This window comes from Zalophus californianus, chromosome 2 (assembly GCF_009762305.2).
Source record: "Zalophus californianus isolate mZalCal1 chromosome 2, mZalCal1.pri.v2, whole genome shotgun sequence".
Classification (NCBI taxonomy): domain Eukaryota; kingdom Metazoa; phylum Chordata; class Mammalia; order Carnivora; family Otariidae; genus Zalophus; species Zalophus californianus.
The window spans coordinates 6,366,195-6,394,100 of NC_045596.1; the positions used below are offsets into that span (position 1 = coordinate 6,366,195).

The following is a 27,906-nucleotide window of genomic DNA, read 5'->3' on the forward strand; positions in this document are numbered from 1 at the left end:
CTCCAGGGTGACCTCACAGAGCCCTGCCGCCTTCCCGCTGGAGCCTTAACGGGACAGAGGTTGCCCTTCCATCTCGTAGAAGCCCCGTTTCCTGTGTCTAAGCAACCAAAGCAACGCACGAACGCCAGCCTCACCATCAGACAGCGAAGGGAGACCGCAGCTAAGACCAGTGCCTGGCCTCGGCCACCTCCACGGTCACCAGGAAGAGCTTCACAGCCCGGATTCTCCGCCCACCCTGAGGGGTCTGACTCAGCACATCTGTGCAGGAGCAATCCGTATACTTCAACAGCCCAGATGATTCTGAGGCTCGGCACACTGAGTGCCGTCTGTCTTGGCTGTGGTCACCCTGCTGGTACACGCACAGCTGGGACCTGTAGCCCAAGCGCCGCCCAGGGCACTCTGACCAACTCCCAGGGCTTAGCAAGAAACCCAGCTGCTCAGAGTGTCCACTTACCTGCCCGGGGCAGGCACCATGTGGACAACATGACAGGACCTCTTAGGACCGCATCTCTGGGCACCGTGGGCCACCGCTAGGATGGCCGGCCACAGCTGCTGCGCCGTGGACGTGGGCCCTGGGAGACCTCAGGGCCAGCCCGGGATGCGGCCAGGGTATCTCCTCCAGGAGCCTCGCCCTGGCCGGGGCCCAGCTTTTTTTGCTCAATCTCTGAAAGCTAAAGGCGGGTCAGGGGGGCTGCTCCTTGAGGTCTTCCTGTAGATTCGAGGCCCACCTGCCATTTCCCTGGCAGAAGAAAACGGGACTGGGGTTTTGCCTGCCACACTGTTCTCCTCCTGACCTCCTCTCTGTCCCTGACAGTTTGCCAGGTGCTTTCCACGCACGTTCTCTCGCTGTGAGGAAGCTTCCAGCAGTCTGCTTTTATAGACGGCCAAGGAGACCCAGGGAGGGGAAGTAACTCTCCAGTCTGGGCTTCCCGGTGGGAGCGCCCAGAACCACCCCCCCCACACACACTGTCACCGTGTGAAGCCACCAGCAGATGACCCACTCAAACACAAGACAGTGAGAAGCAGAGGCAGTGAGCCCCGCCCTGGGGCCCCTGGGGCAGAACCACTGTTTGCCCAGGGCACTGACAGGCTCGGATCCAGCCAGCGAGCCGGCCCGGCGCACGCAGGCCTCAGCACGCAGGCCCCAGCACACAGGCCCCAGGAGCCAGGCGCAGCTCTCAGTTCCCGGCGCACATGACCAGCTTAGCCTTCAGCACCCTCGCAGGCCAGGGCCATGGTGCTCCTCTGGCAGTGCTCGGGGGGTGGGGGGCACTGCGAGGCCTGCCTGGCAGGGCTGCTGTGACCCAAACCAGGTGAGCGCCATGGCCTACGTGACATCCTCTCGGGCAACAGTCTGTTGTCCTCTTCTGAACCCGGAGGGCTCCCCAGCGTGCGGGTCCACGTAGCCTGGCATCTGCCTGGGGTCAAAAGCAGGGACACAGAGCTGAGCACGTGATGTGTGGCAAGACACAAGGCATGACACCCCAGTCACGGAAAAGCTCCCGTGCACTCAGACGTGGAGGCCTCTCACGATGGAGGTCCCTCTCCCCTTGGAGGGTTCTCCTGGGATACCGGCCTCGGGAGTGTCAGCGTGAAGTGACCAGGCGTGGCTGGGGAGCGGCACTCCCACGGGTGGGCTGCCCAGCATGTTCAGAAGCCGTTCATGCCAGCCCCATGCCAGGCCCCAGGGATGCCAAACACAACAGGTAAGAAGCCACAGTGCGTCCAGGCTCACACAGCGGACGGGAAAGATCAGAAGCTGTAGGGGCACCACCCAGGGGACGCCTGCATCTCATCAGCAGCTCGAACCCTGCCATCTTTGGGCGTCAGGAAGCTGCAGGCCCCGTCCAGGAAGGTGGCCACCTGCTCCCCTGCCAGCGCGGCCACCTGCCCTTCGCGCTGTCCTGCCCTCCTCCGCTCGCCAGCATAGGGTCCTGCAAGGCGCTGGGCAGCGCGAGACACCACGCCAGGCCACGATGGGGCCTCCAGACCCGAGGGAATACCTCCCCCCGCCCTCTGGGGACCGGGGGCTCCCAGGGAGGTCTGACCCCGCCCCTCTCAGGCCAGAAATCACAGCCCCGTGCCCCTCTGTAGGCGAGTGTGGGGAGGTCACCAGACCTATCCGCCGCTCACTCCCTCGGGGCCCAGGGAGGTAACCCAGGCAGGCAGGTTCCCAGCAGCCCCTGGCCCACAGCCAGCGCTAGTAAGTGTGCCTCGTGCACGAGATCCCCGGGGAGAAGGCGTGTGTCTGCTGACAGTCTACGAGGAATACCCAAATGTCAAAAAACGTAGGGTTTGGGTAATTTCCCATTACACTCAAAACCTCTCCATAAGACTCCTATAATTACTGCACGGTTTCAGGACAAAGGCAGAAACGTCGCATCCTCCCCAGCCCGAACCTGCCCTCCTAAATCCCCCAGTGACACTCCCGGTCGGGGCGGCCCGCCCCCCCTCTTACCCACAGCGCAGTCACGGGCACACGCCTGCCCTCGGGCTCACGCCAGGGCCTCTGTGGCACCTGGGTCCATCCGCCCTTCCCACGGGGCCCCTCTCTGGCTCTGGGGGTCAGCTGGGTCCTCAGTCCATGCATGCATGCCCAGACCACCCGCTTGCTAAACTGACTCCTCATTCAGTCTGCACCCCCAAATGACCCAGAAGAGGTGACCCCAGGCTCTCACAGTCACCCTGGTTTCTTCTCTGCCTGGCACTCAGCAGTGTCCATACCATCTGGGCATCTGCCTGTCTACTTGCCACTTGTCTCCTCCACTAGAACACAGGCCCCAAGGGTAGGGCCTTGACTCCTGTCCGGCGCTGGGAGCCCAGCACCCAGCCGGGGACAGCATAGCGGCACTTAATGCATGCGTGCTAAATACTCAAGTCATACCGCAAGGCGTGACCTTGGACACAATGATGGTTGCGTCTGTACTGCGTCTTCCCATGGGTAAAGTGGGGATCTGACAGTATCTACAGAAGGCTTTTGGGAGCATTCACAAATACTAGTGTAAAAGCCTCTGTAAGCTGTCGGGGTCTGCGTGTGACCTGCACCACCTCCAGCTTTAGCCAAGGGCTTTCAGGCACAGACTGGGAGCTCCCCAGTCCTCCCAGCCATGGTTTCCAGGGAGGCCACCTGCCCCCAATTAGACAGAAAGGCCAGTGGACAATGCCGAAGTCCCAAGAGACGCAGCTACAGAAGATCACTGGACTCCCAAATTCCCAAGGCTGGCTGGGCCCCAAGCTCAGCCGTAGAGCCTTCTGAACACAGAGACCTGCCCTCTGCCCTGCAAGGGCTTCCTCTCTCGGACTCCACCTGCCCGGACCAGGTTTTCTAGCAGAATTGGCCTGGCAGGCCGGGTAGTTTTAGCCTGGCCCCCTCCTCCACGCAGGCAGCCTGCCCCGGCCCAGAAGCAAACCCCGGGTCCTCCAGATGGAGCTGCTCGCCCCAGTGGTTTGTGAGCAGTCTGTCCAGGCCCCAGGAGGCTACCTTCTGCACACCCGGTTCCCATCGGGGCACCGCTCCCGCGTCTGCTTTGCTTCCTCTCCATGACATCAGCCCCTCTGCGTCACGGGGCTCTGGACCAGGTCCTCCCCTGCATCCCTCCCCCCAGGCATGTGGGTGTCCTCTCTCCGTCCCCAGCACCCTGAGCAGGCCAGACCCTTGTCTCTCCCCAGGCTCCCTATGGCAGCCTCCTGGGCCATCACACCAAACCTCCAGCCTCCCAGGGCCACCAAGTGGCCGACCCATCACTTCCTCCCCTGGCGGCCGTTGCCTGGCCCGTGACGTCTGCAGAGTCTGGCTCACGTCCAACTGCCCCCAGTCCTCCAGGCCGACCAGACCTACCCCGCCCTGCGGTCGCCTGCGGCGCCGCTGCTCCCTGAGCCCGCCTCGGTTGGCCCTGCCAGCCTCCAGTGTCAGCGAATGGGCTTGCTTGGTCAAGGGCAGCCCTCCCCTCCTCGAAGCCCCCAGGCCCTCTGGGTTGGCCTCCTTTAAACCGTGGTGCCCCCTGAGCTTCCAAGCAGACCATAACCTCTCCCAGCCCATCTGGAGGGTGGATGGGTTCGGTGAAGACGAGGGGGTGTCCCCCAGGTCCCCGCACAGCTCTCTCACTGGCCTCCTATGAGCGTTGCTCAGATGTGACCGTCCTTCTAGAACCTGCTTTGCTCTCCTGTTTTCCAGTGCTTATAACCTAACTCGGTGTACGACTGACTTCACGTTTCTTTTGAGAATAGCAGGGAGCGTCCCGAAGGTGGGGCTCTTCAGCTGATGGGTCCTGGCCGGAGTAATAGCGGCCGCAGCCGCCGCACAGCAGGCCACACACATACCTGCCGAGCAGAGGGAGGGCTGGAAGGCAACATGAATTCTGGCTTTGCCTGCTAACTCGTGCGAGGGTCCTGTGTCCCTCGTGCCGCCAAACCCTAAAGCAAAGTCACCGGGTGGCAGCCGACAAACCAAGCCCGTCCGCGTGTGCGCTCGGCGTGGGCTCCTCCTGCTTTAATTTCAGCAACGCCACATCCTGCCCCTGATCTTTTTCCCTCTTCACCCTGGCTGCGGGGAGTTCGGAACCGAGTGTGGGGAAGATGGGAGCAGGTCCACAGTGAGTCCGCTTCACTTCCTGGTGCTTCACCTCTTCCCCCTCGTCGCCTCCCCCTTGTTTTGGTCCTTAGTCCTCTTGCTCCCGGTCGGCTTGGGTGCCACTTGGCAGCCACTTGGCAGCCCTTCTGGAACACGGAGGCGTCGGAGCACGGCATGCATCTGCACGCGCGCAGAGAGCTCAGCCGAGGGGGCGGCCGGGGGGGAGGGGCGCGTGCCCAGCCCTGCCCCCAGCCCCCCTCGCGCAAGCCCTTCCCCCCTCTGGGTCTCTGCTCCCCCGGGGTTAGGTCAGTTCCCAGGAGCCTCCTTGCTACAGGGTCGCCTCTCCATCTCCCCCTGTCCCCGCCCCCCCGCCTCCCTTCCCTGCTCTCTCCAGCAAGGGTCCCCTGGGGGGCGGGGGCGGGGCAGGGGAGCCTGGCCAGAGCCTGGGCCCCTCCTGGGGTGCCTTACCTTGAGGACGAAGCCATCGGGGCAGGCACGGTCATACTTGTACACCTTGTAGACGACCAGGAAGACGACACAGGTGAGGAAGGCCAGGGCGAAGACGACCAGCACGGACACCTGCGGGCAGAGCGGGGCCGTCAGGGGGCTGTGAAGACCACGTGCGGGGGCGGCCAGCCAGAGAGCGTCCGCAGAGCCCGTCTGTGGTCGGAGCCCCAGAGGAGCCCCGGGAGGCTCCAGGGACGAGCGGTCAGCGGGACAACCTTCTCACCACGTCACAAGCTCGCTCTCGTGTAAATGGCCCTGCGTGGGGAGCTGGGGGTGTAGGCACGACCGAGCGTCATGGACACTGGGAAGCATAGTGGAGCCGGCCTGTGGGTTGCCTTTCCGCCTGCTGCCAGGGACTGCGGTGACGCACCAGCCACCGGCTCATCAGCCATTCCAGATGTCTCCCGCGCCCGGGGCACCAGCCCTGCCGCTGGGCCGGGACCAGCGAAGCGGGAAGGCCAGAATCTCTGGGGCTCTCGTCACCTCTGCCCTCAAGTCTCCCGCGTGCTCAGTTGTGTGCCCTCGCCAGAGGGCAGTCCCCACGGTCACTGCTGTATGCCAAGCCGGCCGGCACATAGCGTGTGCTCAGCCGACATGTGCGGGTGGGTGCGAGACAGGACAGCGGGCACGGAGGTGGGAGATCCTGCACGGCCAGGGGCTGCGGAGCGCGGGGACAAAATGAGGGTGCTCGCTTGGCTGCTGGGAGAGCGCCCCCCACCCCCACCCCCCACGCAGGGGCAGGGCATGGCCGGAGGCTTAAAAGGCCGTGCAAAGCCTCGGCAGCCCAGGTTGGGGGAGTGTGAGCCTCCCGACCCCGTGAGCAGACACAGCTTTCAGGCTCCTGAAGGGGGGTGGATTCAGAGGCTGTGCAGCCCTGGGTGCCGGCATGGGGCGGGGGCTCCATCAAGGTCAGCTACTCCTCCAGCCCCGGCCCTCCCGGGGGCCCCACCAGCTCCTTCCCCTGCCAAGCCTGGGCGGAACCCCGCCACCTCCGGGGGGGCTGCAGAAGAGGCTGGGGGCGAGCCCCCAGCGACAGTGCCCCGAGCCCTGCCCTGGCCTCAGGAGCCCTGGGCGCGCGTCCCCCGACCCCGCGGGGCCTCCGTTACTGTACAGCCTCTCCACCTGTGAAAGAACAGAGCAGCGCTGGGCCCCATGACAATATGGGTGTGAGGAATGCCCACCAGGGGGACAGATGGACAGATGCCCGCCCCGGGCGTCCCCCTCCACCCGCCTCAGGCACGCCTCTCTGGCCCCCGGCCCCCTCACCCGTGACACAAGATGACACTTCCCCACCTCGCAGGTGCTGTGGGGGGTACGAGGGCGGCAGGAACTGGGCAGATGCCCACAGAGAACGACAGGGACTCCCGTTTCCCAGGCTCTTCGCCACCAGCCTACAGGGTCCTCCCCAGGCCTGTGGGGGGCGGTGGGGAGCCCCGGCCAGGCACCAGGGCTGGGGCCAGCCCGACCTAGAGCGCCATCCCTTTCTGGCCCACTCCAGGTGACCCTCACACCCTGGGGCCCACGAGCACCCAGACGCTCCCTCCTCTTGCATGCCCACCCCTCCCCAGCTCGAGCTCGCTGGGCCGGGGCGACCCCTGTCCCTGAGGCCCCAAGCACACAAGAAGCCTCTGTGTCACCCCCCATGAGGCCCTCCCCCCCGTCCCTAAGTCCCCCCCATCCCCCTCACCATCTCTGTCCTCCACCCCCCTCTTCCCTTCCTGTGACCTGGGGACACCGTCACCTGGACCGTCAGGGCCGTCACCCTCTCTAGGGCCAGAGAAACTGCAGTCGGCCAGGACGGTCTATACTGCAGATGGAGCCCATGCCCGACACACAGACACTGGATGAAGTCACCGATACTTTGGGGCCCAAAGTGCCCACAGGAAAGGCACCACAGGGTTCCGGTGGCGGCTACAGCAAGAACACCACCACAGACCCCAGAAAGCCCGGGGGGACGGCAGGGGTGGCTGAGCATGGAGCTGAAGGAGGTCAAATGTGCAGGACAGGCAAGGGGGCGGCAGCCCCAGGGCCACATGGCCACAGACGCAGCAGCTGGGACCCTCACGCTTTCCAACGCGAGCAGCAGCCTCGCTGGGGCTGACACCTGGGATGGGCAGCTCTGCGCAAGCGGCTCAGCTCCTCTGGGTCAGGCCCCTGCCTGCCAGTGGCAACAGGAGGACCCAGCTCCCAGGGCCGGGGGAGGGCTGACGACAGCGCCCGGGCACAGTGCACGCCGGGAAGGAAGCGTTGGCCCTTGTTGCCGCAGGTGCCACCCCGTCGCTCCCGCCCTCACTCGGGTCACACGGCCAGCAGATGCAGAGCTGGGCTCTCACCCAGGCCACGCAGCCTCCCTCAGGCCCACTGCCCTGTCCTACCCCAGCCTCCTCCCCAGATTCACCCCAAATCTGCCTGCCGAGGACCCAGCTACCCGCTCGCAGCCCCTGGGGGCAGCAAGCTTCAAGGGCTCTGCACCGTCCAGGGCAGCAAGGCTGCCTCACCCAGGCAGGGTGGTCTGTGGGAAGAGCTGTATTTAATATAACTAGTTTCCTTCAGAACCCTTTGTATTTTTTTTCAAGTAGGCTGCACCAACATGGGGCTTGAACTCACGATCCTGAGATCAAGACCTGAGCTGAGACCAGGAGTAGGACGTTTAATGACTGAGCCAGCCCACATGCCTCACAACCCTTTGTACTTTAGGCATTTGAAAACATGCCCAAAAGAGGCCCATGCCACACAGTAGGTTCAGAAGCCCTGCTAGACTGTTATCTCCTCAGTGAAATATTAGCAAACTGAATTCAATAATACATTAAAAGGATCATACACCATAATAAAACAGGATTCATTCCAGGGATGCAAGGATGGTTCAACACCCGCAAATCAATGTGATACATCACACGAATAAAATGAAGGATAAAAACATGTGACCATCTTCAAGAGATGCCGGAAAAGCGTTTGACAAAATTCAACATCCATTTATGATAAAAACTCTCAACACGGTATAGAGGGAACATGCTTCAACATAATAAAGGCCCATCTAGGACAAGCCCACAGCTAACATAGTAATGGTGAAAAGCTGAGAGCTTTCCCTCTTAAGATCGGGAACAAGACAAGGATGCCCACTCACGCCACTTCTGTTCACCATATACTGAAGTCCAAGCCAGGGCATTAAAAAAAAGAAAAGTCATCCACATTGGAAAGGAAGAAGTAAAACTGTCACTATTTGCAGGATGACATGATATTACATATAGAAAACCCTAATGATTCTACCAAATAACTCTCAGAACCAATCAACAAATTCGATAAAGTTGTAGGACACAAAACCAAGACACAAAAATATGCAGTATTTCTATACATAATAGTAAACCATCAAAAAGACAAAATAAGAAAACAGTCCCATCTGGGGCGCCTGGGTGGCTCAGGTGGTTAAGTGTCTGCCTTCGGCTCAGGTCATGATCCCAGGGTCCTGGGATCGAGCCCCGGGTCAGGCTCCCTGCTCAGTGGGAAGCCCGCTTCTCCCTCTCCCACTCCCCCAGCTCATGCTCTCTCACTCTATGCTCTCTCTTAAATAAAAAAAAAAAAAAAAAAAAAAAAATCCCATCTGTAATTGCATCTAAAAGAGTATCTATGAACAGGTTTAACCAAGGAGGTGAAAGACCTGTACACTGAAAACTCTAAGACGCTGATAAGAAAACTTGAAGATGACACAAATAATGGAAAGATATTCCGTGTTCATGGTTTGAAAGAACTAATATTGTTTAAATGTCCGTTCTGCCCAAAGCAATCTACAGGTAGAATGCAATCCCTATTGAAATTCCAATGGCATTTTTCACAGAAATGAAACAATCCTCAAATCTGTATGGAACCACAAAAGACCCCAAATAGCCAAAGCAATCACCTTGAGAAAGAAGAACAAACCTGGAGGTATCGTGTTCCCTGATTTCAAACTATATTACAAAACAAAAGCAATCAAAACAGTGTAGTACTGACAGAAAATTAGAATACAGACCCCAGACATGACCCTACACATACACGGTCCATTAATTTATGACAAAGGAGCCAAGAATATGCACGGGGAAGGACAGTCTCTTCAGTAACTGCTACTGGGAAAACTGGACAGCTACATGCAAAAGAATGAAACTGGACCACCTTCTTACACTATATACAAAAACTAACTCAAAAGCAATTAAAGACTTAAACACAGGACCTGAAACTATAAAACGCCTAGAAGAAAACAGAGTTAAGCTCCTTGGTATCAGTCTTGGCGATGATTTTTTTTAAATCTGACACCAAGAACAAAGGCAACACATGCAAAAACAGACAAGTGGGGCATCAAACTAAAAGTGGAACAGCAAAGGAAACCATCAACAATATGGTCTCCCGAGTGGGAGAAAATATTTACAAGTCATATGTAGCGGATAAGGGGGGTTAAGGTCCAGAATACATAAGGAACTGCTACAACTCAATGGCAAAAAAACAAACAATCCCATTTTTATAGTGAGTGTTTGTGTTACACAGTTGAAATTACCATAACGGTGTATGTCAAACAATCCTCAATTAAAACACACACACACACACACCCACACACGCACACGCACACACACACACAATCTCACATCCCAGGGCATTCTTAAACCTGTCCCTTGAATTTGGAAGCCACGCCTGTGTTGGGTTCCCAGCGCCCCATCTGTTTAGGTTTAAAAATAAGCCCCATCTCTCGGCGGGGCTGCGAGGAACCACTTTCTCTGCGGCCCTCCTCCTGGAACCTGGCCTGGGCCTTTCATCCAGGATTCCCCGGGCCCGATGACCGAGGAGCTCACAGAACCAAGAAAAGAGACCGTGACAGTTCCTGCAATAGTCAAGGGAGAGGGGCAAAGAAAGACATCCACAGACAGTCAGGAGGGGGTGCCTGGTGTGGCAAAACCCTTCCCCTGCAGGCTGTCCCCATTTCCCACCCCCACACCTTTGCAAACCCTGAGCCTCTCCTGGGCCCAGAGTCTGCACAGGCCTGGGAAGTGCCCCACAGTAGGAAGAGAAATGTGGGTTTCCTATTCACCATGTGGCAGAGTGCACCCCTGTGGTTATCATGGCCTGAGGAGAGCGCCATGGGCCTTTCCAGAAAGATCCCCAATTGGATCCCAGCTCTACCACCTGCCAACTGTGTGCCTAAGCAGATCGCCTGCCTGTGTCATCTCTGGAGAAGAAAAGCCTCGTGCTCATACATGTTCATCAGGAGAATGACCAGGGATCAAGGGTTTGAAGAGATGCCAGCCTCACGTGCCAGGCCCTTTATGGGTTAAATTGTTTCTCCCCATCCCCAAAATATGGAAGCCTTGTACCTTGGACCCTTTGAATGTGACCTTATTTGGAAATAGGGTCCTTGCAGATGTGATTAAATTGAGGTCATCAGGGTGGGCCCTAATCCAGTGCGACTGGGTCCTTATAAAAAGGGGAAATTTGGACACAGAGACCCCCAGGGAGAACCTCGTGAAGATGGAGGGTTGAGCCAAGGAATGCCAGGGTCACCAGCTGCCACCAGAAAGGAGGAAGAGGCAAGGAAGGACTCCCCTGCAGGTTTAGAGGGAGCACAGCCCTCCCACCCACACGTGGACGGGCCTTCTGACCTCCAGAACTGCGAGACTGTCCCGTTTCTGCTGGTGAAGGCCCCAGTGGTACACTGGGTTACGACGACCCTGAGCGAACTCATGCAGCCCCATAAGCCAGAGCCCTTCTGGGGGGGCTCACGCTGGTTCGCCTCCCCCATGGGTGTTCTCTGTCTGCTATCATCCCTGTCCTTCCCCAGCATGCCAGACCACACCACCTTCTCTCCTCCTCACCCTTCAACACCCTGGCCAGGCCCACTGCCTCCAGGAAGGCTCTGGAACATCCTAGCCTCTCCCAACACCAATAGTGCATGCACGGACTATTTCCCAGCGTTTCAAGTGAAATCGAAGGGTGTCCCAACTTGGAGAGTTTCACAAACCTCCCCCTCTCCCATGAGACAACTAAGAATATTCCAGAAAAAAAAGTGTGAAATTACCTAGCCAAACATACCTCTTTCTCAGGAGCATTCTTGAGGCTTTCTCTAACGTCGACACGGCCTGACTAGAAGCATCCTGGAGAGCCCCCACCACCAGCGGCCCCATCTTTCAACCAGTTCCAAAATACTCTGACTGGAAGAACAAACTGGCCACTCACTGCCCAACACATGTCAAGAGCCCTGGGTTCCCAGGCCTGCTCGGTCCCCACACACAGCGGCTCTGGAAAGGGCATCCGCCCCTGACTTCTGGGTCCCTCTCTGCCAGGAAAGGGGCATGCCAGCCCAGCACCCGAGTTTACAGCGGGGAGCCCAGGAGACCCATGCTGGACACCCAGGGGCATAGAGTGAGCCCTCGCTACACAGTGGGAAGCCCATTCCCGCACAGTGTCAGCCCTGGAGCCTGAGGATGCTCGGAGACCACCACATTCAGCACCTTCCTTTAGAGGCGATGGAGGCCCAGTCCCTGAAAAGACAACACCTTCAAGTTGCGCCAACAAGACACCCAGGTGGCGCTAAGAGCCCAGGGGCACCTGCAAGAAGAGCCACATGCAGTGACCCAGCCTGAACGCACGGGCTCCACCCCGGCTGTGTGTGAGAATCACAGGAGCCCCGAAGGATCCCAACAAGGGGACCCCACCCAGAGCACCGGCAGAATGCTGGCCCCGGTATTACTCAGAACTTTGCAGACGCTTTCTGTACACAACCGGAGCTGAGGACCGTGGGGTCAAGAGAGGACCCCCTTCGGCACGGAATTCCTGGAACCTGGGGGCTGCTGAGCTCCCGCCCCAGCCTTGGCTCCCTTATGCCAAAATACCCTACTAAGAGTAGCTCCAGAGACTTCCACCAGGGTCTGTGCTGCGGCAGGCAGCTTCAGTAAAGCTCACGTACTCCTCATGACAGCACCCAAAGGTAATCCTCCCGACTGCATTTTACCCTCAGGGACACTGAGGCTCAGCCAACACGGGTGACCAGCGTGAGGCAAGCGAGCTGGGTTGGCTGAGCGGTGTCCCCTAAAGACATCTGGGTCCTAACCCCGGGAACCTGTGCACGTTGCCTTATATGCAAAAAGTGACTCTGCAGGGGCGCCTGGGTGGCTCAGTCGTTAAGCGTCTGCCTTCGGCTCAGGTCATGATCCCAGGGTCCTGGGATCGAGGCCCGCGTCAGGGCTCCCTGCTCGGCGGGAAGCCTGCTTCTCCCTCTCCCACTCCCCCTGCTTGTGTTCCCTCTCTCGCTGTGTCTCTCTCTGTCAAATAAATAAATAGTAAAAAAAAAAAAAAAAAGCGACTCTGCTGATGAATTAAATCCAGGTCTAGAGATGGGGAAGCTCTCCTGGATTATCCAGGTGGGCCCAAGTGAAATCCCAGGGGTCCCGACAGGAGGGAGGCAGAGGAGACACAGTGGGGACTGGAGGATGCTGGGCTGCAGGTGGAGGAAGGGGCCACGAGCCAAGGAATGTGGGGACCGTGGGCCTGGAAACTGAGAAAGGCCGGGACACGGGTCCTCCCCTGGAGCCCGCAGAGGAGCACCTGCCAACACCTGGACGTTGCCCAGTGACACCGATTCAAGGCTTCAGAAGCCCCAGAACTGTAACAGAATGAATGTGTGTTGTTCTGAGCCACCCAGTTGGTGGTACTTGGTTACAGATGCCCCACGGAGCTAGTTTGCCTCCTCTGGAGCCCATCTCCCCAGCGCCCACTGAGGGAGGGAGCGGGGGAGGGAGGGACTGGATCCAGTTGGCAGGCCGCCCAGCTCCATCTTCTCTGTGAGCACTTACCGAGCCGCCCTCGGGTACCTGGAGCCAACCCAGAGCGTCCCCGCATCAAATGGAACATAAATTCAGTTTGCAGGGGTGCCAGTCTGTCTGGCTTTTATGAAGCCAACGATCACGCTCAGGAAGGAGGCGGGACCCGGGCCTGCTTTGCCCTCCGTGGGCTCCTGGAGGCCTGGAGAGCCTGGGTTGACAGCCAGGGCCTGCCCCCACCTGTGCTCCCGGGGGTGGCAGTGGGCCTGGAGGCCAGGGACAGAGGCGGGGGCGGGGGGGCTGGCCTGGAGAAGGGCACTTCCTTAGACGCAGGGCCACTGCCTCTACTGGGCACACGAGGCCCACTGCTGGGGCCTGTGATGCTTTCAGCGACCCACAAAAATGGTTTTTAATTTTGTTGAAAAAACGGAAATAATTATATAATAATCATGAATGCAGTCTGGATGGTAGTCTTCTTCAGGCCAAGGCAGCCATAAGATAATGTCCTTTCTTTTGCCCTTTTTTTTTTTTTTTTTTTAAGGGGGAAGGGGGCCACAAAGGCAGAAAAGCCAAAAGTGCCTCTGGGCCCGGGGCCCTGCCTTCTTCCATCTGTGGACTCCCCAGTGGCTGGTGCACGTCCTCCAGACAAGACAGTGGCCACCTTGGCCTGTCCTTGGCCACACAGCATCAGCCCTGGTCTCTGCTGCAAGGTGTTAACTCGTCACAGCTCCTCCACAGAGCTGGGTGGGGTGCTGGCAGACCCTCTACTGTGCTGGCCAGGACTTGGGTTGGGCGGGGGGGGGGGGGACGTCTGGGTCTTGGAGGAGCCACTCGTCGGGGCAGGAGGGGTGCTCCCCGAGGAAGAAGGCTGTGCCAAAGCCCGGAGGTGTCAAGGAATATGGTGTGTCCAGCTAATGTGGCTGGAGCATCACATGTCCTGCGGGAGGTGACATGAGCCAGCGGACACAGGTCCTTGTGTGCCCCATCAAGGAGGAGGAAGCCAGGCAGCTCCTGGGCACGGCAGAACTCGGGAGGCAGCTGCCCCTTGGTGACAAGTCCCCATTTCTCACAGCCCGTGGAGGCGTTGCCAGTTGGCTGGAGGACAATGTGTGCCACTGACTGAGGTGTGTGTGTGAGGGGCGCGGGAGAGAAAGCAAGTTCCACGTAGTCCCAAGACTTGCGTCACTTTGTGGAGCTGTCAAGAAGGGCTCTGGAGCAGGAGACACCAGGAAGGCGCTACAGTGACCATGCAGGGGTTGTACGCTATGCGCTTCCCCCGGCCACTGTGCCCCACGGTGGCGCGTGGTAGCCCGGGCCCCGCTGCCGGGGGTGGTGGCCTGGAAGGCACAGTGTGTGAGAGCAGCAGGGCTCAGGGGAGAGCTCAGGGCAGGGTTTCCATATATATGCTTATTTATTAACAAATCAAACACCACGACCTCAGAAACACTGGGATTTCAAACGAGGAGAATACGCACGTCCCGAGATCCTGGCACCAGCTGCAGCCTGACACAAGATCCCGTGTGAGCCACAGGGGCCACGGTGTCAGGTAGAGCTGGTACTGCTGGAGCTCATGGCCTCCAGCAAAGAGGGAAGGGCCTCGAATGCTGCGAACTAGAAAACATTGCTAGGGGAGATGAGAAGAGACCCAAATAAATGGAAAGACATCCTGTGTTCACAGAGTGCAAGACTTCATATTGTGGAGACAAGAATACTTCCAGAGTGATCTGCAGACTCAGTGCAATCCCTAGCAGAAACCCAACAGCCTTCTTTTGCAGAAATGGAATTGCAAGGGATCCCAAAGAGCCAAAGGCATCTTGGAAACAAAGAACAGATCAAAAGATTCATCGTTCCCAATTTCAAAACTTAGTGCAAAGCTGCGATAATTAAAACGGTGTGGTACTGGCGTAAGAATCCCCATGTAAGTGGAACAGAACAGAGTCCAGAAATAAAACCCACAATGTCCACGATCAACTGTTTTTGTTTTTCATCAAGTCGCCAAGACCATTCAATGGGGCAAGAAGTCTCTTCAGCAGATGGTGCTCGGACAACTGGCTATCTACACGCAGAAACAGCTCGACACTTACCTCACACCAGACACAAAAATTAACTCAAAATGGAATAAAGGCTAAATATAAAAGCTAAAGCCATAAAACTCTTAGAACAAAACAAAAGAAGCAAATCTTCATGACCTTAGACTTGGCAGTGGTGTCTTAGATCTGCCATCAAATACACAAGAAATGAAGGAGAAAAATAAATTGTACTTCAAAATTTAAAAATTGTGTGCAAAGAACACGAGCAGAAAACTGAAAAGGCAGCCCACCGACCGGTAGCCAATATCTGCAAATGATGTGTCTGACAAGAACGTCGTATCCAGAGTACAACTGAACAACACAAAAACAAGCCAATTAAAGATGGGAAAGGACTTGAAGAGACATCTCTCCAAAGACACACAGATGGCCAACGGGACACAGGGGCAGATGACCCACGTCATCAGGCACTAGGGCAATGCAAATCAAAACCACGATGAGACACTACCGCGCACCCACTAGGCTACCTATAGTTAAAGAGGCCGAGAACGGCCGGTGTTGGCGGCGGGGGGCAGCCGCTGGGGGTTGGCGGGAGGAGGAAACGGGGTGACTGCTGATGGGTAAGGGGTCTCTTCTTGGGGGGATGAAATGGTCTGGAACTCGACAGTGGTGAGGGTTGGACGACACGTCAGAGGGACTAAATGTCACTGAGTTGAACACTTTAAAATGCTGAACAGTATGTGATGTATATTTTACCACACTAAGGAAAACTGGGCGAGGGGAGAGAGGCGACACAGGTGAGGCATGGGAGGCACAGGCCGGGGAGGGCAGGGGTCCTGGGGAGACGGGGAGTCCGAGCCCCGGCAGTCCTGCCCCGGAGGCAAGAGGGACGTTTTCTGGAAAGAACAGCCAGGAAGGGATGCGTATAGAATATGGGCCTTGGGGGGCGGTGCGGGGTGCGAAACTATATAAGGAGTTTATAAGGAGGGGACCATTTCTCCTAGATGCTTATTAGGACAGTCCTGGCTGGTGGTGCCTGCCCTCGCATCCCAAGTGCACAGTGTCCACTGCCCCTCTCCAGAGTGCCCCAGTCCGGGCCACGAAGCACACAGCCACTCGGCCTACGAGGCCCTGGTCCACACGCGCTGGTTCTCTCCATGCCGATGGAGAACTGACGACACCCCCACTTTACAGACAAGGGGCTCGAGCGCCATTTGAGTCTGCTTGTGGTCATCTGCTCCTCCTGGCCTGGGGCTTCTCCTCCTGCCGGGGGCCTCTGGGCGGGGGGGGGGGGGGTCACTGCCCAGCCGGGACGTCTAAGGCAGGGAAGAGCTGTCCCATGGGGCCTGCGCAGCAGCTGGTGTGGAAGACAGAGCTCGGTGGGCTTCGGGGTGTCAGGTGGATGTGGGTCTGAATCCCACGTCCACCCCTGGTTAGCTGGCTGACCTGGAGTCCGCTCCTTAGCCTCTCTAACCTTGATTCCCCACCTCCAAAGTCAAGCCTTGAGCAAGATCAACCTTCAAGACTGTTACCAATGCGGAAAGAGGAACACTCACGCGGCTCAGCGCCTGAGCGTGCACTGGGTCGATGGCTAGGTTAGTCCTCCTCACTCCTCCTCCGCTCCGCTCCCTCTGCCCTCCGCACCTCAGGGGGAGGGCAAAGGAAATGTGTTTTCTGCTGAGTAATGCAGTAAAAAAAAAAAAAACAAAACCAACCAACCAAACAAACAAACAAAAAAACCTTGGGAGAAACAGGATGCATCCTGACATCTTCAAGCATGTGCAACACTAAATATTTTAGGTGACCCACAAAAAAGTGAACACACAGGCACCCCTTCTCCCAAGATGACTCAACCAGCTTACGACCGGATGCTGGATGAGGCCCCCACTCTACAGCTGGGCCAGAAAACCGTTAGCCCTGCGACCGGAGAGCCTGGTGACCGAGGCCGGCAGGGTAGTCAGCGGACGGCTAGGGGGGTGTCCACAGGCCATCCTCGGGTCCCCAGTGCCGTGCACGAAGACCTCCCTCACTGCCAAATGCCAAGGAAATGGTGTTGCCATTCATAAATATTTAACAAGTGCATCTTGAAACACACCGGGGGATTACTGGAGAGTGTGGAAAACAGACGGGTGCACAGGAAGCTCAAGGTCATTAAGGATGTGAGAAAAAGATACAAACCGCCCACAGAATCATTTGTGACAGGATGCTAAGGGACAGCCCCGCGGCAGCCCCGACTGCCAAGCCCGGGGGCCATTCAGACAAACTCTCCTTCCAGGACATCCTCCCAGCTCCCTGCGGACCACGAAAGGCGCTCAGACCCTCCCAGAGCCCTGAGGGTATTGTGGCACCAGGCGGAGGGCGAGCGGTTCGCTCACCGGAAACCTTGTAACTCACAGAAAGAAGGTGTGTGGATCTCGGACACTTCAACAGCTCTCCATCAGGGCAGCCACAAGGCAGAACCTGATGGAGCCTTCCTTTAATCTGCCTAATTATGGCCCCGCCAGCTTCTGCGATGGGAGGGCACCCTCAGCAGCAGCCCCAGCCACACCCTGACACTCCGCTCTGCCCCGCTCGCGCCACTGGAAGAATGTTTAGGTTTACTTAGTTTGAGAAACATCTCAACCTGTGTTGATTCTCAGCATAAATCCACCTCCAATTAATTAAACGAGCACTTTTTCCTCGTTGACACTAACCTCTTCGGAAGCCTCGGCTTCTGACGCTGCTGGGTGATTCATCCAGCAATCCCAGTGTGGCGGAGTCTTACAAAACCCTCTCCCCATCAGCGGTTACCTAGCAACCAGCCTAGCAACCTCGGAGCCAAGAGATTCATCCCCGAGCGATAACCGTAAAGTAACATCCAAAAAGACATCTCATCTCAAGGATGCCATCCAAAGGTATATAAAGAGGAGATGCAAAGCAGCCAACTCCTTGCTCCTGAAGTGCACAAATTAGAGACAAAGGGGGACGCGTTATTTACTTGTTGCTTCAACAGCCAGAAAGACACGGCTTCATCCCTGCAGTTCACGCACAGAAATGAGGAGGGCCGAGGAACGGCCGGGCTGGGCGTCACATGGAAGCTGCCCGGAAGAGGTTCTGGCCAGACCAAAGCTGTGACGGAGCCCCCAGTGCGGCCTCGGGGGAGGCAGATCTCCCCCCTCCACCCCCCCCGCCTCCCGTCACAGGTTCGCTCCCCACCCCTCAGCCGGCTGCTGCCGCACAGGACAAACATGCCCTATCGGGTGCTCCGTTCAAAGATGCCAGACACATAATTGGGCGATAAAAGGCTGGGAGAACATTCCAGAAGGGTGAACGCCCTTGGCATTTCCAAAAGGCGTCAGCCCTCCTGAGCCTGCCCTGCCCCTGCGCTAGGATGCACCTCTATCCACAAACTCAGTATATCACCTGGAGAGCTCATCACAGTGCGCGTTCCCAGGGTCCTGGGTTCCTCTGTTAAAAATCAAACTTCTGGTGATTTCAGTGCTAGTGGTCCCACACTTAGAGGAACGGTGCTCTGGGGGCCGCCTCTCAGGCACAGAACCCGCGGCAGGTGCATGGGGAACCAGGTACATCTCCTTCCCCGCTCAGAAGGGTGTTGGCACAAAAGCCTGACGTGTCCACAGAACGCGGGGCATTCAGCTGTGTGAGTCTGGCCCATGGGCCTCCCAGTCAAGTGGGCCAGGCCACCCTGTTCAGCTCACGCTCTGCCACTGACTGTGACCTTGGGGGTCGTCTGCCCATCCGGGCAGGGAACTGGTGAGTTAACACCTGGAAAGGGCTTACACCCACACGTGGCCTAGAGAGAGGGCTCTATTGGGAGCTGCCTTCTTCGACAAGCGAGGGTCCCCCAGGCAGACCCTGGAAGCCTCCCCAAGTCACCACGTACTCCAGGCCAGCAGCACGGCTCGTCACCCAGTGACTCATCGAGCTGGAGGTGCCTGGACGTCCCCAGAGAGGACAGGCTCTTATCCTGGCTGGCAGAGAGAGGCCGCCCCACCGGACCTCACCAGGACTCCTGGTCACACCTGAAGAGAAGCCTGGGCCCCTCACAGGGGGAGCCCGGATGCTGTGACGTGAAGGAAGAGACCAGAGGAAAGTAAGGCTTACGCCGGAGAAGACTCAAGTACGTGGCTGCTGGGAAGGAGGCTGACTTGTGTTCTGTGTGGCTCAGGGGACAGACGGAGGGCCCCAGGCAGAGGTTCACCAGGAGGGGCTTCAAATCAACAAAGGCAAAGGATTCTGAGATGCACAGTAGTCCAGGGGCCACTGGGGGGTTCAGTCGGTTGAGCGGGCGGCTCCTGATTTTGGCTCAGGTTGCGAGATCGCGCTCCCAGGTCAGGCTCCATGCTCAGAAGCACAGAATCTGCTTGGAAGTCCTCCTCTCTGCCCCACCCCCTCTCTAAGATAAATAAATAAAATCTCTAAAAAAAAAAAAAATGGAAAAAGCAGCAACGTGGGCTGCCTGGAGAGGGGAGCTGCCCGTGTAAACATGTTTCCCAGGGGGGAAGCCACATCACCTCGGGTGTCACAGCCAGGTGCAGGCTGCCCCGGGCCAAGCTCTCTGCCTCAGTTTCCCCTCCACTGTGCAACGGGGACGACAGGGCACACTTCACGAGGTTTTTTACAAGGATTAAGTGAGCTGGGAAGTCTCACGAGCTTGACCCGGTGTCTGGCTCATGGGAGCACTCCTGGTTTTCATCCCGTTACTGCTCCTAACAAAGGGCATCGGAGGCCCCAGGAGGGTGAGGTCAATCCCCGGAGGCTTCATGGAGGAGTTGGTGGCTGAGCTGGCCCTGGAAGGAGCTGGAAGGCGGGCCTGTGCGGAGGTGTGTGTGGCAGGCCGGGGGAGCGGGGGTGGAAAGGCACTGGCCTCGGAGGCTCGGACCAATCAGAAGCCCCCCAGCCCCCCGAGACCACCTGGGACTCTAAAGCCTCCGCGCCGCCCCCTTCAGCGTGGTTGTGAACACTAAGGAGGCCACGGAGGCTAAGCATATGAACGTGCCCGGAAGGTTTCAGTATAAGACTAGGGAACGGGCTCACTGCGATGCAGTGCCCTACTGAGCGCCTACTGTATATATCACCTTCTTGGACATCCCCCACGAGGTGGGGGCAGAGATGAGGCAGGGTTCTGCCACCACAGCCCCGTCCACAGGGACGGGCTCAGATGTTCTGAGCCCTCGGCTTCTGGGCACCTGGAGCCAGGTAACCACACGAATGCTGCCGAGAGCCCTGGTGGCCAATGTGCGTCCCCCATGCCTTCAGCGGGAGCCCTGGGGACCCGTAACAGGTGAGCGTGCGGGAAAAACACAAACGAAGGACACCGGAGCTGGGGGACAGAGCCTGGCACACAATGGACCCCAAAGGATGAAAGGTAGCACCCCACTCTGGGGGGACTTAAAATGCCAGGGCTGAGAAGGGCAAAGGTCAAATCAGGCATGAGAAACCCAGATGGTGTCAGCCATCAGAATGATGGCTAGGATGACCTTGAAATTGAGGTCACTTCTGCCTCAGCCAGGAGGCGATCCCCAGGGCACGGGGAATGCAGGTCATCCGAGCAGCCGCAGAGAAGACACGCGAAGCCGGCTGGTCAGAGCAGAAGACGGATTGATCTTGGGTCAATCCAATCTGGTCCTGGCCGTGAACTTAATGACACATACAGACTGCCCAGCCAGGAGCCACCCGAGGAGCATCTCAGCCCGTACACCATCCTCATACCAGCAGCAGGAACCCCAGACGTGGGACTCTCTGCACCTCAATCCTGCCGCTAGAAAGTGGGTTCTACCAGACGTGCCCGCCTCTCGGGGCAGATAAATCACACGGGTGAACACCCCGCAGACACAAAAGATCGCGGCTCAGAGGGGTCCGCCGGCCCGGCAGGCCCTGCACCGTGTTTCTCCAGCCCGTGGGGCAGGCTGGAGCGATGCCAAGGAGGGATTCAGAGTCACGGCACACCCTGGGCTTCCCTACTTGGCCCACGAAGTCACCTCAGCTCTGTGAGCTTCACTTGCAGCTAGTAACCAGTGCCCAGGGTTTTCATGACACGAACGGGACGCTGAGTGCACAGGTGCTTTGGGGGACTGCAGGGGTCGGGGGTCCAAGCGTCTGTGCACCCAGACACCCGCAAGCTGCTCACACAGCCACACACAGAGCCACCAGAGAGGCAGCCACGGCCACTCCGCAAGGTCTCTCAAATCACCCCTTTGAATCTGGGTGAGTGAGGGCCGTTCTCTCGTCTCCCGCGTTTCTCAAAGAACAAGTTTCCAGAAGATCAGCATCCTGACTTGCTCCTCAACCAACGCAGCTGTCTCCACCCTCTGAGGCCACCTGACGCTGGGGACAGCTCCACCCCTGGCCTGGCTGGAACCCTGCCCCTTTCAGCAGCTCTTCCTCCCTGGAGAGCCGTCCAGAGCAAGGCCTCCCCGACCACGAGTGAGTGCCCCCAGTGGCCCGGGCACAGGGAACACCGGCCAGCCAAGCGCCGCACCTCCACATCACGCCAGGGCTGCTGAAGGGTGGAGGCTGAGCACAGGCCCCTGGAGCCTGGACGGCCGTGACTTCTCTGCACCTCAACTTCCCCGTCTGCAAGATGGGTTGTCCGGATAGTCCTGACCTCTGGGGAGGCTCCCTGAGCTCAGCTGGAACAAGGAGGCGGCCCCGAACCGGGTCTTGCAGGTAATAAGTGGGCCGCCTTACCTCTGTGTGAGCCTGCTTCCTTCGGAAAGTCTGGTAAAGTGACTGTTCACCTGCCCGTAACCGTTGTCTAAGAGAAAGTTTTGGGGGTGGGTTTTCCCACTAAGTGAGACTCTTCACTCTAGAGAACAAACTGGGCGGCTTGTTCTCTAGAACCCAGGGAGCGGGAGGGCGGGCGGAGGGGTGAAGTTGGCGAAGGGGATGAAGAGCGCGCGAACCAGGGCGAGCACTGGGAAATGGACAGAACCGTTCAATCGCTATACTGTGCCCCCGAAACTCACTTAACACTGCATGCTCATTGTGCCGGAATTTTAAAAAATACTAAATTAAAATTAAAAATTTTTTAAACACAAAAACAGCCCCCGCCAAGTTATGTGTGGTCCTTTTGGAAGATGAAGGAAATAAAGAAGGAATTTGCAAAGGCACGGGGCGGGTTTTGCACAGCTGGGGTGGGCCCTGTTCCCGTCACTCCAGGGGCCAGTGTGGCGCCCCCCCGCCGCCCCCCTGACGCCATGGACACCAAAGCAGCATCTTTCCCATCCAGGGCCGCTCACCTTGAACCTCTCGGTGACCCCCTCAGTGATGCTGACGGTGAACTCCGCTATCTTGGGAGGGCGCGCTTTGCCCTTCTTGCGGTCAGGCTCGTACTCGGTCTTCGTTTTCACAACCACCTGGTCCGGGAAACAGGGAAGCAAAGCGTCAGCAGCGCAGCCAGATGCGCGCAGACACACCTGCCCGGTGAGGACAAGTCACCATTTCGCCCACAGGTGTGTCACAAAAAGAATGTGAACAGCCACCCTTTGTTGGACATCTCGGTGCGAGGACTTTGAGAGAAATGGCCCGTGAATAATCCTGAGAGCAGCCCCAGGAGGGAAAGACGGTAACTCCGGGCCAGAGAAGTGAAGCTCATCGGCCAAAGGCCACCCAGCCAGTGGGTGCCAGGGCTAACCCCGACACGGTGGCCCAGGAGTGCGCTCGGTTTCCGCCATGGGCAGAGCGAGGGGAGAGGCGAGGCGGATCAGGAAGGAGCAGCGGCAGGCCTTCAAGGAAATGCATCTCGCATCTCTCAGCCCTGACCCCGCCATCCTCCCCCTCTCCTGCCCCTGCAATGGCCCCCAGAGGGTCTCCCGGCTCGTCTTCCCTCCGCTCTCTACCGCGAACTGGGGGAGGTTTCTCCACCCAGGCACCTGCCCTGCTCTGCCCCATACACACCCTTCCCTGCATCCCCAGCAGCTCTCGATGAGCCCCGTCCAGCCTCCTCCCTCGGAGGCTCACAGCGCTTTCCTCCTCTCGCCTGAAGCCAGGGACAGTTTACTGCGCTGTCCGAGCTGCACAGGGAGGCATCATGGGGTTGCCCATCTCCAGTCCCCGCTCGCCGCCCCCAGCTTCCAGGAGCCAGGAAGCGGCAGCTGGACTGCAGAGCACCAGCCACCCCCACGCTCTCCCCCACCCCCCAGCCAAGATTGAGAGAGAGAGAGAGAGAGAGGAAAAAGAGAGGTTTGCATCCGGTGCTCTCCGCGACTGTGGGCCCCAGGGCAGACCTCGCAGAACGCAGCGAGTCAGGATGGTGGGCCCCGCGTGGGCCTCCACAGGGGCTCTCGGACCGAGCTGTGACCTGGAGCCAGCCCCGGGAGAGAAAGCGGCCCGTGCCAGCCGCCACCGAAAAGTGATCCAAGGGCCACAGAACTGGCATCAGACTCGTGCCTTCCCTCCTTCGGTCCCTTCCATGCACGCAGCTCCCGGGATGCCAAGAGGGCGGATATGCCTACTGTGACTGTGGGTGCCCCCACCCCAGCTCTGGAGGCAGCATCTGTGCATCACCCTACTGTCCTCAAATCCCAACTGTCCCTGACTCGCTGTGTGACCTTGAGCACCTGCCTGGCCACTCGGAACCTCAGTGTCCTGGCCCGTGAAATGGGCACAGGGCCTATCTCACCCGGCTGCAGGGAGGAGGGGGCAATCCGTACAACGCTCAGCGCAGTGGGAACACGGTCAATATGCTCCGGGCCTGGATTCACCTGCCTCTGCCACTAACACGCTCGGTGACCTTGGACTAGACCTTCTATCTCCACATCTGTAAAACGGGGGCAATATCAGTAAAGTTACTGGACAAATGTCAGGTGAGAGCGGCCCGGGCCTTGCGAGCTCCATGACCACTGTCACTGTCGAACCGCGGCACTCGGTACACGCTCTGAGCACCACTTACGACCCCGACGGGTTACCTGACCCCAGCGGCCACGGCACCTGGGACAGGTGACATCACCTCCCCGAACCCTGCCTGTGAGCCACACAGCGCTCTTGTTCCGGTTAAGTGAGGTCTCGCGTGAGAGGTCGCGTCCCAAGCAGGATGGAACGTGTGGCCCATGCCAGAAGCTTCTGCACTGTGGGGGGGTGGGGGGGTAGGGGGGGGATTGTGGCCTTCGGCGGTGTGACCTTGGACCCATCCCGTGAACTCTCTGAGACTTAGTCTTCTCATCCGTGACCTCAGAAATCTTCCAACTCAACCACTGGTTCCAACCCATCCCTGCCAGTTCCCTCCCTTTGTCTTGAATATTCCCAGGGATGGGAGACTCATTACCTTTCGGACCTACCTAGACTACTTCTAAATGCCCAGTTGGTTGGCCAGAATTTCACCCCTGCCTGAAATCCCCCTCCCTGCTATAAGCCAACTGTGTGCCGGACAATGCTGGAACGGAACAGACTGAGGGCAAAAGAGGCGGCTCAGGCTGAGCGGAGGGAGTCACCTGACAGAGGTGCTGCCCTGGGACACAGCGTTCCTGGCACAGGCCGCCACCACTCTTGAACTGAGGCGGGAGGGGAAGGTGGGGGCAGCCCCCCGCCCCCGACCGAGCTAGCCCAGCAAGTCCACCGGTCCAGACAGTGAAGGAGATGCGCCAGGGGAGGCAGCCCTGCCCCACCCCTCCCCCCAAGCCTCCCCCGGACCCTCAGTGCCCCCAAAGTGGCCCCACGTGGCCTGGGTGCACACCTGTGTCCAAGCCAATCCTCTTCCTGAACCGAAACACCTGCTGCCGGGCCGACGCTCCTGCCCCTGCCCCCCACCCACAACACAGACAACGGACTTGGGGGGATGGAAACCACTCTAGAGGGCTGAGTAAGTCAAAGGGTCCACATGGGAATAAAGGAATCTTCCAGAAGGGAAGGACCCATCGCTGCATAGATATCCCCCCATCCCCATCCGGTGGTCAGCAGTCACCAACATGCCGGAATAAAAGACAAAGACCTGAGTCAGAACGTCCTCGCCAGGGCTAAATGAGACAATAAATGTAAACGCACTTCGGGAACTAGAACGAGCTTACTCGCGGCCGCGGTGGTTTTTAAGGCGGCAGCAAGGTGGTCAGAACGGATGCTGTGTATAGTATTTTAGGTTTGAGTTGTGCAATACAATTGTCGAGACTTTAAATCATCGCATTTACCTTTTCAAAAGTTAACTCTTGAAAAGATTATCCTCCACATACAGAAACTACTTGATTGGATACTGTACTCAAGAAAAGGGACTCTAAATTCAGAAAAGAAAAACCCACTTTGGGGAAAGGATGATGAATGGTTGTCTCCAGTTACACTAATACCCAGCTAGCAGAGAGCATTTACTTCCAAGATTTCACAAAAGGAACAAAGAGAGGAAGGAAGCTCCCAGTCAGAACAGACACCCTGCAGCATCTTACAGCCAGTCTGGGAGGGGCAGGCGGGGAGGGTGAGGATGGGAAGCCAGCCCCTCAACGAGGGTCCATGGGACCCAGGAGAGGGGCCTCCCCACCGCCACGGGGCAAACCGGGCTGAAACCGCATCACCTGGGCGGGCACACCGGGCGGCCGCGCCCCAAGTCTCACCCCCGACCCACAGCCCCCTGCTACCGTGGGGCAGGGGCGGGGAGGAGCAGGGCTGGGGGGGCTGCCGCGGTGGAGCCAGGGACCCCTCTCGGACTGGACTCCCAGGAAAATCGAGAGGGGACCTTCCCCCGACTGCGCTCCCTTGTCAGGACCGAGCTGTCTCCCGATCCGGAATCCCGCGCGCGGGCACGCTGTCCTCCCGGGGGGGGGGGGGGGGGGGGCTTCCTCCCGCCGCCCGAGCTCGCCCCCACTTCCCATCCCCAGCGCACGCCGCGCGTCTCTTTTGTTGCGGCCGCCGCCCGAGACTTGGGGTGCGCACCAGGCAGCGCGGGGGTGCCGGGGGGCTCTCACCTTGTCCGGGGGCGGGAACTGCAGCTGATTGACATCGAGGGGCGTCATCAGGGGGATGGTGTCGAAGCCATCCTCCAGCAGCGGCTGCTTGGTGCCCTTCTCCGCGAAATTGTTCCCCAACTTCACCATCGTTCCGGGAGACCCGAGGCTGCCGCCTGCGAGGGAGGGCCGGGCGGGAGTCACCGCGAGCTCGCCGGCCCCCGCTTGGCCTCCGGGGAGGAGGGGTCGGGAGGACGCGGCGGTCGCCGCCCGGGACTGGGGCGGGGTGGAGAGGGGGGTGAATGTCCCAGGCCCTCCCCCCCACCCCGCGGGACCCGAGCGCCGGGCTCAGGGGCGCACCGCGGCCGGGGAGGGGGCGCGCCCCGTCCCGGCGCCGGGGACCCGCGCGGAGCGCCCCTTCCCCCGTCCCCCCCCCACCACCACCGGGGCGCCGGGCGGCCGTGGCCCCCACCTCGGGGCGGAAGGCTCGGGCCCGCGGGCGGCACTCACCCACGCCCGCTCGCAGGTCTGGCTCCGAGCGCGCAGCGAGCCTCCGCGTCGGCCGCTCCCGCGCGCAGCAATGGCGGAGGCGGCGCCGCGCGGGGCCGGGCGGGGGAGCCGAGCGAATGGGCTCGCGGCCGCTCCCTCCTCCCGCTCGCCGCCTCCCTTCCCGCCGCCCCCGGGGCCGCCCGTGCGCGGGAGAGTGCGCGCGTGTGGCGGCGGCGGCAACTCCGCCCTGACGCAGCGCGCGGGGCCGCACAAAGGAGCGCTCCCCGGGGACCCGCGCCCGTCCCGGCTGCTGGGGGCGCGCCCGGACCCGAGGCTCGCGGCGGCGGCGGCGGCGAGTGGCGGGGGGGGCGGGGGCGGGGGCGCACGGGAACGCGGGCGGGGGCGCGCGGCGACTCGCGGCGGGAAGGGGGCGAGCCGAGGGATGGATTGGTCCCCCGGAGTGGGGGGCACCGGAGCGGCCCCGTGGCGCGCGGCTGAGCTGGAGAGGGGGCCCTGGAAAGAGGGCGTGCCCGCGGCAAGGGGGCGCGGATGCGAATGGAGGGAGGGAGGCTTCGGGACGTGGGGGAAGCGCTCCCCTGAGCGGGGCAAGGCGCCCGGACTGGGAGGACGCCCCGGGGCAGCCGGAGGGTTGGGTATTCAGGGCAGAGGGAGCGCTTGGCGCGCTGCGCCGCGTTGGAGGGAGAGGGAAAGCCTTCTCTGGTCTGTTCGGAAGAGGAAGCAGGGGGTCCCCTCACTGCAGCCGCAGCCTGGAGCATCCAGGTCGCGGCGGGGGGCGGGGGGGATGGAGGGCGGGGGGTTCCAGCCGCTGTCGCAGCTGCCCAGATTAGGGCGTCGTTTTGCGGACCTGGGGCCAGCCCGGATGCGGGGACTGCCCAGATGAGACACCGCGCGTGGCGTGGGAGCAAGACCAGGAGCTGGAGGCCGGTCGCTGCTGGGGAATTGCTACCTTGCCGGCACCTGTTTCGGGCCCTGCTCTGGCACAGAGTAGGGGGTTCCCGAAGTCCTACTTCCACACCCCAGTTGCACAGCTGAAGGCTGAGGCCGCCAACTGAGAACCACCGGAACGTGCCTCCCCTCCCCCAGAACCGCAGGGGGTACACGGAGATAGTGGAGTAGCCAGTGCACGCCTGTGCCTTGAGCCTGCAGCCCAGCCCAGGAACCTGGCCCTGGGTGGCCCCAATTCCAAATCCCCAGGAGGGCCCCACGCCCTTGACACATGAGGTCATTGGATTCCTACACTTGCCCCAGCTCCCCAGCAGGGTGCAGGTGGGCCTCTGACTGCAGGGCAACCTGGCAGGACCCAGGATCTTGGCAGACACCACCCCTGGCCAGCCTGGGCAAGGCAGGTGTCCCGGGTGCTGGCCCCTGCCACAGGCCCTGGTCCCGGCTGCCAGCATCTTTCCGGCAAAGGCCTTTAAATCACAGCAGAGAGGCAGTGATACTGCATGTCTGTGTGTGCCGGGTTTCTTATGTGGAACCCCAGGAGCCTCCCCGCGGGGCCCTTGGACACTTCCTGCAGCAGGTGAGGAAGTGTTGTTGGAATCTGCTCAAGTGCCAGCCTGGGTTAGTCCCTGGTCTGAGCTCACGGGTCAGGAGAAACCCTGTGTGCTTCCGGGAGGAAGTGGCTTTGTCCCCGTCTCAGGGGCCAG

General features: G+C 59.6%; 1 protein-coding gene across 1 annotated transcript in view; it reads right to left on the reverse strand.

The window, feature by feature from the left end:
* Positions 1 to 26,439, reverse strand: part of NSG1 (neuronal vesicle trafficking associated 1) — a 28,983-nt gene extending 2,544 nt beyond the window's left edge. The window contains exons 1-4 of the mRNA XM_027598146.1: positions 26,258 to 26,439; positions 25,769 to 25,923; positions 22,124 to 22,240; positions 5,039 to 5,149 (exon numbers count right to left, since the gene is read on the reverse strand). Of these exons, the coding sequence (XP_027453947.1) occupies positions 5,039 to 5,149; positions 22,124 to 22,240; positions 25,769 to 25,897 (357 nt within the window). The 5' untranslated portion in view covers positions 25,898 to 25,923; positions 26,258 to 26,439. The remainder of the gene's footprint in view (positions 1 to 5,038; positions 5,150 to 22,123; positions 22,241 to 25,768; positions 25,924 to 26,257) is intronic.
* Positions 26,440 to 27,906: the final 1,467 nt, after the last annotated feature.